Genomic DNA, 14179 nt, shown 5'->3' with positions numbered 1-14179 from the left:
ATCAAGAATAGCTGCCATCATGAGTAACGTTGAAGTAAGTATCCTCGGAGTAGTGAAGCAACTTAAATCACTTAATAAAAGCTATTCTTCTGGTCCAGACTGGATACCATTTAGGCTCCTTTCGGAGTATGCTGACGCATTAGCTCCATACTTAACAATCATATACAACCGTTCGCTCGACGAAAGATCCGTACCCAAAGACTGGAAAGTTGCACAGGTCACACCAATATTCAAGAATGGTAGTAGGAGTAATCCACTAAATTACAAGCCCACATCGTTAACGTCGATATGCAGCAGGATTTTGGAACATATATTGTGCTCAAACATTACGAATTACCTCGAAGAAAACTGTCTATTGACACACAATCAGCATAGATTTAGAAAAAATCCTGTGAAATACAACTAGCTCTTTGTTCGCATGAAGTGTTGAGTGATATTGACAAGGGATTTCAGTTCGATTCCGTATTTCTGGAGGGCTTTTGACACTGTTCTACACAAGCGGCTTGTAGTGAAATTCCGTGCTTATGGAATATCGTCTCAGTTATGTGACTGGATTTGTGATTTCCTGCCAGAGAGGTCACAGTTTGTAGTAACTGACGGAAAGTCTTCGAATAAAACAGAAGTGATCTCTCGCGTTCCCCAAGGAATGTTATAGGCCCTTTGCTGTTCCTAATCTATATAAACGATTTGGGAGACAATCTGAGCAGCCGTCTTGGGTTGTTTGCAGATGACGCTGTCGTTTATCGACTAATAAAGTCATCAGAAGATAAAAAAACTGCAAAGCGATTTAGAAAAGATATCTGAGTGGTGCGAACAGTGGCAGTTGACCCTAAATAACGAAAAGTGTGAGGTCATCCACAAGAGTGCTAAAAGGAAATCGTTAAACTTCGGTTACACGATAAATCAGTCTAATCTAAAAGCCGTAAAGTCAACAAAACACCTAGGTGTTACAATTACGAACAACTTAAATTGGAAGGAACACATAGAAAATGTTGTGGGGAAGGCTAACCAAAGACTGCGTTTTATTGGCAGGACACTTAGAAAATGTAACAGATCTACTAAGAAGACTGCCTACACTACGCTTGTCCATCCTCTTTTAGAATACTGCTGCGCGTTGTGGGATCCTTACCAGATAGGACTGACGGAGTACATCGAAAAAGTTCAGAGAAGGTCAGCATGTTTTGTATTATCGCGAAATATGGGAGAGAGTGTCACAGAATTGATACAGGATTTGGGTTGGACATCATTAAAAGAAAGGCGGTTTTCGTTGCGGCGGAATCTTCTCACGAAATTCCAATCACCAACTTTCTCGTCAGAACGAGAAAATATTTTGTTGACACCGACCTACATAGGGAGGAACGATCACCACGATAAAAATAAGGGAAATCAGAGCCCGTACGGAAAGGTGTAGATGATCGTTCTTTCCGCGTGCTATACGAGATTGGAATAATAGAGAATTGTGAAGGTGGTTCGACGAACCCTCTGCCAGGCACTTAAATGTGATTTGCAGAGTATCCATGTAGAGGTAGATGTAGATGTTGACAACTTACCCCCACAGGGAATCTGCAAAGGCCTGCGTGACTATAGATCATCGCAACACAACAAGGTTGATAAATGTACAGACGTCGTATAACACGTTGAGAAACATTTAGTACACGAGAAGAGTAAAAAGAACAGTATTGCGTTACAAATGAGTTAGAAAGCAAACTCTGAAAATGAGATTATCATGCCACGAAGGTCATACACTGTGACAAAAAGTCATTAGATAGTGATATGCACATATGCAGATGGTGGCAGATTCGCATACACAAGGTATTAAAGGGCAATGCACTGGCTCAGCTATCATTTGTAGCTAGCTGATTCATTTGAGAAGATTTACGACGCGGTTATGGCCGCACGACGGGAATAAACAGACTTTGAACGCGGAATCATAGTTGGTGCTAGACACATGGGACATTCCATTTCGAAAACCGTTAGGGAATTCAGTATTCCGAGATCCACAATGTCAATAGTGTGCCGAGTATACCAAACTTCAGGCATTACATCTCACCACGGACAACGCAGTAGCCAAGAGCAGCGGCTTTTGCGTAGAGTTTTCAGTGCTAACAGACAAGTAACATTGCGTGAAATAACCGCAGAAATGAATGTGGGACGTATGACGAATGTATGCGTTACGACAGTTAGCGAAATTTGGCGTTAATGGGCTATGGCAGCGATGACCGACGATATTAAATTTGCTAACAGCACGACATCGCCTGCAGCGCCTCTCCCGGACTCGTGACAACATCGGTTCGACGCTAGACGACTGGAAAATCTTGTCCTGGTCCGATGAGTCCCAGTTTCAGCTGGTAAGAGCTCACGGTAGGGTTCGAGCGAGGCGCAGAGCCCACGAATCCACGGACTCAGATTGTCACCAAGGCACTGTGCAAGCCGGTGGTTGGTCTGTAATGGTGTGGGCTGTGTTTACATAGAATGGACTCAATCCTCTGGTCTATCTGAACCGATCATTTACTAGAAATTTCTATGTTCGTCTGCTTGGAGATCAGTTGCAGCCATTCATGGACTTCATGATTCCAAACAACGTTGGAATTTGTATAGATGACAATGCACCATGTCATAACGTTCTGGACAATTCGAGTAAATAATTTGGTCACACAGATTGGCCGACATGAAGCTCATCGAACATGTGTAGGAAATAATCCAGAGGCCGGTTCGTGCACAAAATCCTGCGCCTGCAACATTTTCGCAGTTATGGACGGCTATAGACGGCTCAATATTTCTGCAGGGGACCTACAGCGTCCTGTTGAGTCCATGTCCATCGAGCTAATGGAGGTCCGACGTTACATTATGAAGTATCGCATGGCTTTTGTTATCTCAGCGTATTACTTGTACCGGTCGCTTGTGGCGGTACTTTCCTTCGGCCTCGACGACTCACTGATGATATGGCAACAATGCGCCGGCTGCCGGGGCAATGCATAGTCTTCTGAAGAATGAATGATTCCTGCGCTGATTTCACTTACCTGTGTCAAAAGAATCTCCATCTTGTTGGTTGAATTTGGGCTGCTCCTCCTGAAACACAGAGGGCAAACAACTCAGTTACAAACTGGACTCAGACATTTTACAGCACCTGAGACATCGTCAACTACTGGCCACTCGTCGCATTTCGTTCTTTTCATTGACAGTACATCCAGCCATTGTCCGAGAATATAAGGTACGTATGGTTGTTAGTCTGAACTAAAATATTTCGAGTCTTTTTCATGATTTTACGTGGTATCAAAATGATGCTGTACTTCGAACTAACACCAATTAACATGGAAACCCCACCCATTAGCTGTTCAACAGAAAGCCCACAATATACTAAAACTACTAAGCTGTCGAATATGGGGACTGCACCTTTTCACAATCCTCCACACGTATAAATGCCTGGCCTGACTCAACCTCTGTAGCTAGCGGATCCTGGAACGCCAAACACCCGTACGCGAATCCTCTATCAACTAACGAAATTCCTCGCTGTTCTCTTCCGTACCCAATATATACGAAAATATTATATTACCCGTAAAATTGACACTAACCACTCTATAGTGCCCCCGCGGTCTCTGATTGTGGTACTCTGCCGCTTCTATACCCTAATACCCTTCCCACTGGCAATCTACATAAACTCATCGCTTCATTCATCTCTGTGTGAGTATGTGTAATAAATAAATAAATAAATAAATAAATCGAACGGTCAACAAATCAGCGTTTTATCCTTCAACCAGCGCAACTCACCATCTTACCATTGGTTTTTTATTCTTCTGTAATCATGCTGTTTTTAACGCCACTTAAAAAATTTAAACTGCTTTCAGATTTTTAATGTCTCTTGTCTGAAGTGCAGCGGATTGTAACCACTGACAACCCAGCTCCCTCCCCTCCTCTTTCTGCGGCAATGTGAGTTGAGGGCTATCGAAGAAAAAACTGATGTAAGACTCCTTTTTGTTCCTCACACTGAACATCCATTCAGAAGGACGACGGTTCGAAACGGCGTACCGCCCATCTAGATTTATAGACAGAGATTTTCACTCTGCAGCGGAGTGTGAGCTGATATGAAACTTCCTGGCAGATTAAAACTGTGTGCCTGACCGAGACTCGAACTCGGGACCTTTGCCTTTCGCGAGCAAGTGCTCTACCGACTGAGCTACCCAAGCACGACTAATGCCCCGTCCTCACAGCTTTACTTCTGCCAGTACCTCGTCTCCTACCTTCCAAACTTAACAGAAGCTCTCCTGCGAACCTTGCAGAACTTGCACTCCTGAAAGAAAGGATGTTGTGGAGACATGGCTTAGCCACAGCCTGGGGATGTTTCCAGAATGAGATTTTCACTCTGCAGCGGAGTGTGCGCTGATATGAATCTGCCAGGAAGTTTCATATCCACCTTTACACAGATAACGGCGGCGATGTGTCATGGTATGGAAGCAATGATGTCCTGGTAGGTCGCTGGAGGGAAATGGCACCACATCTACACACACAAGTCGCCTAATTCCTGTAAATTCTGGGGAGTGGGGTGATGAGCTCTCACATCTCAAATGTGTTCGATGGAGCTAAGATCTGTCGAGCTTGGGGGCCACGACATCAATTGTATCTCGTCACTGTGTTCCTCGAACCACTGCATCACACTCCCGACATTGTGGCGTAGCGCATTATCTGCAATCGGGAAACATGATCGATATGAAGGAGTGTACATGGTTTGTATCCAGTGTATGATACTCCTAGGTCGTCAAGGTGCTCTGCACGAACTCCACTGGACCGATGGTTGCCCATGTGTATGTTTCCCAGAGCGTAATGGATCCGCCGCCAGCTTGTCTCCGTCGCGAAGTACAGATGTCGATGAGTTGTTCCCTTGGAAGACGACGGATTCGAGCCCTCGCATCTGCACGATGAAGAAGGTATCGGGGTTCATCAGTCGACGCAACGCTCTGCAAGTGCTCCAACGTCCAGTGGTAATGGTTATGTGTCCATTTCAGTCGTAGATGCCATGTCGTGGTGTTAACACTGGAACATGCGAGGTCATCTACTGCAGAGGACCATTGTTAGGACTATTCGGTGCACTGTGTGTTAGGGACTCACTTGTTTGCCAGAAAGTAATGTGCTGCACCTTAAAAGATTACTGTCCCAGTATGTATTTTTGTTTGTTACTAAGCAGGACAACTACGCTCTTAAGAATCCTGTGTCACCCTTCTCACACCGACTCCCGTATCTTTTATCGCACTGCTGGCGTCCCCCAGGGCTCCATCCTCTCACCACTCCTCTATCTCCTTTACACCGCCGATATGCCCAAGCCACCCCTACCTGTCCACCTTCTCCAATATGCTGATGACACCGCCTTCCTGGCTCTCTATCCTACCCTTAAACGGTCCCAATGCACCCTCCGCCGGCCGTGGTGGTCATGCGGTTCTAGGCACTCAGTCCGGAAAGGCGTGACTGCTACGGTCGCGGATTCGAATCCTGCCTCGGGCATGGATGTGTGTGATGTCCTTAGGTTAGTTAGGTTTAAGTAGTTCTAAGTTCTAGGGGACTGATGACCACAGATGTTAAGTACCATAGTGCTCAGAGCCATTTGAAACATTTGAATGCACCCTCCAAACCCACCTTGACCAGTTCACCACCTAGTGTAACCAGTGGTTCTACATCTCAACCCCTCCAAAACTCAGGCAATCATCATAGCACCAGCCACTCCTTCCATCTCCATGATCTCTACTTTAACATTTATGGCCCATCCAGCTCACCCCAACCCTGAGATACCTTGTCCTCACCCTCGACCGTCACCTCACCTGGACCCCTCACCTCCTGAACATTCAGCAGAAAGCCCATTCCCGCCTCTGCCTCCTGAAAGTCCTGTCTGGCTGGGCATGGGGATTGCATCCTTCCATCATCCTCCAAACCTACAAATCCCTCATCTGTCCTATTCTCTGTTATGCCAGTGTTGCTTGGACCTCTGCTCCCACCCGCTTTTAGAAGGCCCTTCCAATCCTCGAACACCATGTGCTCTGCCTTGCCTTCTGTATCCGCCTTCCTTCCCCCACATGGCTCCTTTATGACCTCATCCCCTTCCTCCACCTCCTCCTTTTCCTCCAACATCTCCGCATCCTTTACACTGTCCACAAGCTGTATCCTCCCACACCCTGGCTTCCTCCTACCTCTCCACCCCCCCCCACCCATTGCTGCACCTCCCTCTCTCCACACCCTGCATCTCCTTCATCAGGACAATTTCCGGTACCTCCCCATCCCGGATGTTGAACTTCGCCGTAACATCTAACCTTCCTTCCAACTAGTGGATTTTTCTCCTTCACTCCTCGAGTTTCTGCACTCCCTCCTCAGCTGTTTTCCTCTCCCGTCCCTTCCCTCCCCACTCCTCCTTCGCCCCCCCCACCTCATCCCCCTTTCTGTCCCCTCCTCCTCGCCTCCTTTCCCCTTCTTCCCATTTCCCTTGTTCCCCCTTTTAGATCCTCCTAGGTTGTTAATTGTTGTCAGTGTGCTGCGTTAGTGGTGTGTTTTGGTGCTGTTATACAGTGTTATCTAGCGATTGTGTGTTCGACCTGTTTTTCGTCCATGCCTGGTCCTTGCTACGCCATCCCTCACATGGCAGTTTTACTTGTTCTCTGAACTGTTACACTCCGGCCGTACTTCACCTGGTGCCTTTTAATGTAGTGTGTGGTTTTTTGTGTACCGTACTTTTTTTAGATTTTTATCTCCGATTTACAGTCACCGCTTTGTATGCCTTCTTTTCTTCTGTTCCGCCTTTTTTGTTTCTATGTTCCGCCACGTCATCTTCTTTATATTGTTTTTAAATGTCTTCCTGTCTTTTTATGTCTCTCGGCTGAAGAGCAGCACTTATGCTGCTGCCAGCCCGCCTCTAATTGGGAATTGAAATGACAATAAAGGATAACAAAAAAAAGCTCCTAAGAATGTCTTAACATTAGGTGATGTTTTTGGATTCGGCTGCTAGTCGCTATACGCATATCATTATACATGGACCAGTCACGTTAACGTGACCACCTGTCAAAAGTCTGAATAACCACCTTTTACAGCACAGACTTGCAGGAAGAGATTCAGTGTGGTTCTGGAAGGTACCAACAAGGGTGTGAAACCATACCGACTCGACTCCAGTGCCTTGGCCAGCTGCACTAGGTTTCTCAGTTGAGGAGCCACAGCGCAAACGGTCTGATCGAGGTAGTGTGGGGGATTTGGTGGCCAGGGCAGCGCAGCACTCTGTGAATGACCCACGTACATTTCCAGCCGTGTGACATGCTGGGAGATGCCATCGTGCCGAAGAAAACAATTGCATGCAGGGGTGTACATGCTCCCCAAGGATAGATGCATACTCTTGTTGATCCATAGTGCCTTTCAGAATGACGAGATCAGCCAGAGAATGTACAACAACATTCCTTAGACCGTAACTCTCTGTCCTCCGGCCTGGAGCCTTCCGAAGATTTTTGCAGGTTGTTTGCTTCCAGACACATAAAACGTGATTCTTCTGAAAAGGCAACCTGTCGCCACCCAGTAAACGTTGAGTTCCTGTAATGGCGTGCAAATTGCAGCCTTCACCGCCGATGGACAGCAGTCAGCATGGGTGAATGAACCAGATGCCTGCTGTGGAGGTCCGTACACAGCAGCATTCGTTGAACCGTTATTGGGGAGACACTGTTAGTAGCCGCTTGGTTCGTCTGGGCAGTCAGTTACTGAGCTGTTCCAAGCCTGTTTGCCTGTACACATCTTGGCAGCCTTCATTCACCCCTATTCTATGGCCCACGATGCACCACAGTTGCCTTGGCGCCAGTTTTTGATAGCGCCGTTTTACCACGCACTGTATGTTTTAACCTTGGTGGCACTGACAGTTTACAGACTTACCTACTTTAGCAATGCCCCCCCCCCCTAGATAGTTATTTTATAACTTGACAAGACCGTGGAAAATACCGCTGAGCACTGCAGACCGCATGCTCGAAGGCCAATGATCATACCCTTTTTGACATCACATAAATCGACCCTTTTTCATATTCCAACTACGACTGTACTATTTTTCCAACCCCCTCCCCAACAAGTTTTACACACTCTCCGCCGCTTGTGCTGCCACCTATTGTCTGACCGTAGTGTTGCCAGCTTGGAGCTTTTCCCCCTAAATTTAGGGGAAAGTGTAGGAGGAAATATACTTTGTAAGGAATTTTAGGGGCTTCTCGAACATGAAGAATGCGTATCAACTAGAAATTATTTAGCCCTAGCTAAAATTGAAATATTTCATTCTTGCGTTTTCGGTTGGCAGTCCTCCTTTGTAACAGCTACCGCAACTTAAACTGTTCAAAAATGGCTCTGAGCACTATGCAACTTATCTTCAGAGGTCATCAGTCGCCTAGAACTTAGAACTACTTAAACCTAACTAACCTAAGGACATCACACACATCCATGCCCGAGGCAGGATTCGAACCTGCGACTGTAGCGGTCTCTCGGTTCCAGACTGTAGCGCCTAGAACTGCACGGCCACTTCGGCCGGCACTTAAACTGTTCCTTACGGCCTCATTCCGTTCCCCCACCTCCTCTGTTTCCTTGAAAGGATACGGATCCTCTACACCTCCCATAAACTCGATCCTCCTCACCCGCTTGTCCCCCACATCCTCTCCCACCCCCACTCGCTGCCGTGCCTGTATTCCCACGTCCCACCTGCTCTCCATCTCTCCACCCTACTTACCCTCTCCCAAGGTGGCTTCCGCCAGCTCCCCCTCCCTGATGATGCCCTCCTCCCCTCCATCTACCCCTCCTACCAACTTTGATCCTCCCTCCCTAATCCTGTGTTTTTTCCTTTGGGCACCCTCCCTCCCTTCTCTCCCCCTTCCCTACCTTCTCCATTTCTCCCCATTCCTCCCCCCGGGCTTCCCCTCCCCTGTCCCTCTACTCCTCCTCCCCTCTCCTCAGCCGTTGGCATCTTTGTTCGCCCCTCTCCCCCCCCCCCCCCCCCCCCCGCTCACCCTTCTTCCCCTCTTGGCAGGTTCCCGGACTCGCACACACTACGTGGACATTCGCGCCGGAAATCATCGCCATCAGTGTCTTGTGTGTGCCGTCGTGTTTAGTGTTCACTGATCACCGTCACGCTCCATCGTTCACGTGTACCATCAAAGTCATCAGTGCTTGTGTGTCATGTCAACAGTTTGTAGTGTGGATTGTCATCGATGTGAACGGCTTCAAGTTTTTTTTATGTTCATGTGTCTACTGTTTTTTCCCCGCCGTTTTGTTCCAAGTCTTGTGTCTTCTCTGTTTTACCATTGTAATACCTTAGGCTGAAGAGCGGCGTTTTGTGCTGCTGCCAGCCTACCTGTTTTTATACGGGTATTAAAATCACAACAAAGAAAAAAAGTTAAACTGTTCTTGAACTGGGGATTACTCCGATTAGGAACACTCCAGACCTCCAGAAATAGAGTATAGATAAGAGGAGTTAATAACAGTCATTCAACAAAAAAGAAACGATACAGTGAAGCTAGTGAACCGAATTCTGACACATTTTAAGTGTGAATGTGTCTAAATTAAGCGAATATGGCATCCAGAGACAAAAGTATTTTCAGAGACACAAAAAGACGCAGGAACCAGATTGCTAGCCGGAAAGTACGTTGATCTCTGATTTGAATGATTTTATGTGCTTAGCTAAGTAGTGATGGTGTTTATATAGCTTGTATGCTACGGTCTACATCTTAGTATGTAGTCCGGAAACTGCTGCTTTTTTCGTAGACACTAAAGAGTAGAATATTACAAATTATAATTTATGCGCAATGGACTTTCAGAATGAATACTTTGCTCAACATGCAGAGTTTTGATGAAAGGTGTTATAGTTGAAAATTAATACTAACTGCTATTTTCTATACTTTAATCTCCCCCCCCCCCCCCCCCCATGAACCATGGACCTTGCCGTTGGTGGGGAGGCTTGCGTGCCTCAGCGATACAGATAGCCGTACCGTAGGTGCAGCCACAACGGAGGGGTATCTGTTGAGAGGCCAGACAAACGTGTGGTTCCTGAAGAGGGGCAGCAGCCTTTTCAGTAGTTGCAGGGGCAACAGTCTGGATGATTGACTGATGTGGCCTTGTAACATTAACCAAAACTGCCTTGCTGTGCTGGTACTGCGAACGGCTGAAAGCAAGGGGAAACTACGGCCGTAATTTTTCCTGAGGGCATGCAGCTTTACTGTATGATTAAATGATGATGACGTCCTCTTGGGTAAAATATTCCAGAGGTAAAATAGTCCCCCATTCGGATCTCCGGGCGGGGACTACTCAAGAGGATGCCGTTATCAGGAGAAAGAAAACTGGCGTTCTATGGATCGGAGTGTGGAATGTCAGATCCCTTAATCGAGCACGTAGGTTAGAAAATTTAAAAAGGGAAATGGATAGGTTAAAGTTAGATATAGTGGGAATTAGTGAAGTTCGGTGGCAGGAGGAACAAGACTTCTGGTCAGGTGACTACAGGCTTATAAACACAAAATCAAATAGGGGTAACGCAGGAGTCGGTTTAATAATGAATAGGAAAATAGGAATGCGGGTAAGCTACTACGAACAGCATAGTGAACGGATTATTGTGGCCAAGATAGATACGAAGCCCACACCTACTAGAGTAGTACAAGTTTATATGCCAACTAGCACTGCAGATGACGAAGAAATTGAAGAAATGTATGATCAAATAAAAGAAATTATTCAGATAGTGAAGGGAGATGAAAATTTAATAGTCATGGGTGACTGGAATTCGGTAGTAGGAGAAGGGAGAGAAGGAAACGTAGTAGGTGATTATGGACTGGGGCAAAGAAATGAAAGAGGAAGCCGCCTGGTACAATTTTGCACAGAGCACAACTTAATCATAGGTAACAGTTGGTTCAAGAATCATAAAAGAAGGCTGTATACATGGAAGAAGCCTGGAGATACTAAAAGGTATCAGATAGATTATATAATGGTACGACAGAGATTTAGGAACCAGGTTTTAAATTGTAAGACATTTCCAGGGGCAGATGTGGACTCTGACCACAATCTATTGGTTATGACCTGTAGATTAAAACTGAAGAAACTGCAAAAAGGTGGGAATTTAAGGAGATGGGACATGGGTAAACTGAAAGAACCAGAGGTTGTACAGAGTTTCAGGGAGAGCATAAGCGAGCAATTGACAGGAATGGGGGAAAGAAATATAGTAGAAGAAGAATGGGTAGCTTTGAGGGATAAAGTAGTGAAGGCAGCAGAGGATCAAGTAGGTAAAAAGACGAGGGCTAGTACAAATCCTTGGGTAACAGAAGAAATATTGAATTTAATTGATGAAAGGAGAAAATATAAAAATGCAGTAAATGAAGCAGGCAAAAAGGAATACAGACGTCTCAAAAACTAGATCGACAGGAAGTGCAAAATGGCTAAGCAAGGATGGCTAGAGGACAAATGTAAGGATGTAGAGGCTTATCTCACTAGGGGTAAGATAGATACTGCCTACAGGAAAATTAAAGACACCTTTGGAGATAAGAGAACCATTTGTATGAACATCAAGAGCTCAGATGGAAACCCAGTTCTAAGCAAAGAAGGGAAAGCAGAAAGGTGGAAGGAGTATATAGAGGGTCTATACAAGGGCGATGTACTTGAGGAGAATATTATGGAAATGGAAGAGGATGTAGATGAAGATGAAATGGGAGATACGATACTGCGTGAAGAGTTTGACAGAGCACTGAAAGACCTGAGTCCAAACAACGCCCCCGGAGTAGACAACATTCCATTGGAACTACTGACGGCCTTGGGAGAGCCAGTCCTGACAAAACTCTACCATCTGGTGAGCAAGACATATGAGACAGGCGAAATACCCTCAGTCCTCAAGAAGAATATAATAATTCCAATCCCAAAGAAAGCAGGTGTTGACAGATGTGAAAATTACCGAACTGTCAGTTTAATAAGCCACAGCTGCAAAATACTAACGCGAATTCTTTACAGACGAATGGAAAAACTAGTAGAAGCCCACCTCGGGGAAGATCAGTATGGATTCCGTAGAAATGTTGGAACACGTGAGGCAATACGGACCCTACGACGTATCTTAGATGCTAGATTAAGGAAGGGCAAACCTACGTTTCTAGCATTTGTAGACATAGAGAAACCTTTGACAATGTTGACTGGAATACCCTCTTTCAAATTCTAAAGGTGGCAGGGATAAAATATAGGGAGCGAAAGGCTATTTACAATTTGTACAGAAACCAGATGGCAGTTATAAGAGTAGAGGGACACGAAAGGGAAGCAGTGGTTGGGAAAGGAGTGAGACAGGGTTGTAGCTCTCCCCGATGTTATTCAATCTGTATATTGAGCAGGCAGTAAAGGAAACAAAAGAAAAATTTGGAGTAGGTATTAAAATCCATGGGGAACAAATAAAAACTTTGAGGTTCGCCGATGACATCGTAATTCTGTCAGAGACAGCAAAGGACTTGGAAGAGCAGTTGAACGGAATGGACAGTATCTTGAAAGGAGGATATAAGATGAACATCGACAAAAGCAAAACGAGAATAATGGAATGTAGTTGAATTAAGTCGGGTGATGCTGAGGGAATTAGATTAGGAAATGAGACACTTAAAGTAGTAAAGGAGTTTTGCTATTTGGGGAGCAAAATAACTGATGATGGTCGAAGTAGAGAGGATATAAAATGTAGACTGGCAATGGCAAGGAAAGCGTTTCTGAAGAAGAGAAATTTGTTAACATCGAGTATAGATTTAAGTGTCAGGAAGTTATTTCTGAAAGTATTTGTATGGAGTGTAGCCATGTATGGAAGTGAAACATGGACGATAAATAGTTTGGACAAGAAGAGAATAGAAGCTTTCGAAATGTGGTGCTACAGAAGAATGCTGAAGATTAGATGGGAAGATCACATAACTAATGAGGAAGTATTGAATCGGATTGGGGAGAAGAGAAGTTTGTGGCACAACTTGACCAGAAGAAGGGATCGGTTGGTGGGACATGTTCTGAGGCATCAAGGGATCACCAATTTCGTATTGGAGGGCAGCGTGGAGGGTAAAAATCGTAGAGGGAGACCAAGAGATGAATACACTAAACAGATTCAGAAGGATGTAGGTTGCAGTAGGTACTGGGAGATGAAGAAGCTTTCACAGGATAGAGTAGCATGGAGAGCTGCATCAAACCAGTCTCCGGACTGAAGACCACAACAACAACAACAACAACAATACGTGTAATTAGTAACTGTCGCCCTCCCCCTCCCTTTCCCCGTCGTTACTGTTCGGATTGTTGACACCTGACCCATCTGGTCAAGAACGTAGATCCTTTTGCAAATATTTCCATTCTACGCTTAAAGGACATAAAATGGGATCTACTACATCACGCAAAAAGTGAAAACCACGAAGAAAAACGTACAATGGAAGAAATAGCAAAATCACGCAAAAAAGTAAAGCCTTTAAAAATCAACAACCAAGTTAAAAGAGCAGAATTAAAAGTTGCTGCATGTGTTGCAAACACTCTTCTATTAATAGCCTAGGAGAACTGCTGCCAACGTTGAGACCTTCAGCTTTCTTGCAGGATCCAGCAATGCATCGCACAAAATGTACCATGTTCGCAAAAATGTAAACACTGTTAGTGTGCAAGACGATTTAGTTCTAGAACTGGGGAAATCTTTGCGTTCTTTAATTTTTGATGAAAGCACAGATGTAAAGACTCCCGCAAGTCATAGGATCAGTATTGCCTCGCGTGTTCCAACATTTCTACGGAATCCAAACTGATCTTCCCCGATGTTGGCTTCCACCAGTTTTTCTATTTGTCTGTAAAGAATTCATGTTAGTATTTTGAAATAGTGACTTATTAAACTGATGGTTCGGTAATTTTCACACTTGTCGACACCTGCTTTCTTCGAGATTGGAATTATTATATTTTTCTTGACGTCTGAGTTTATTTCGCCTGTCTCATACATCTGCTCACGAGACGTAAGAGTTTTGTAATGGCTGGCTCTCCCGAGGCTATCAGTAGTTCTAATATAATGTTGTCTACTACCAGGGCCTTGTTTCGACTTAGTTCTTTCAGTGCTCTGTCAAATTCTTCACGCAGTGGCATATCTCCCATTTCATCTTCATCTACGTCCTTTTTCATTTCCATACTATTGTTCTTAAGTACATCGCTCTTGTGCAGATCCACTATATACTCCTTCCACGTTTCT

General features: G+C 45.1%; 1 protein-coding gene across 2 annotated transcripts in view; it reads right to left on the bottom strand.

Annotated features, from left to right (window-relative positions):
• The window catches only part of LOC126354820 (receptor-type tyrosine-protein phosphatase N2), a 394642-nt gene that overhangs the window by 115289 nt on the left and 265174 nt on the right, over positions 1 to 14179 (bottom strand). For both annotated transcript variants that reach the window (XM_050004761.1, XM_050004762.1), the window contains exon 9: positions 3021 to 3069. In XM_050004761.1, coding sequence (XP_049860718.1) covers positions 3021 to 3069 — 49 coding nt within the window. The remainder of the gene's footprint in view (positions 1 to 3020; positions 3070 to 14179) is intronic.

The sequence above is a fragment of the Schistocerca gregaria genome, chromosome 3 (genome assembly GCF_023897955.1).
Source record: "Schistocerca gregaria isolate iqSchGreg1 chromosome 3, iqSchGreg1.2, whole genome shotgun sequence".
Classification (NCBI taxonomy): Eukaryota; Metazoa; Arthropoda; class Insecta; order Orthoptera; family Acrididae; genus Schistocerca; species Schistocerca gregaria.
The sequence above is the reverse complement of the archived record's forward strand: the minus strand, read 5'-3'. Positions and strand labels throughout refer to the sequence as shown.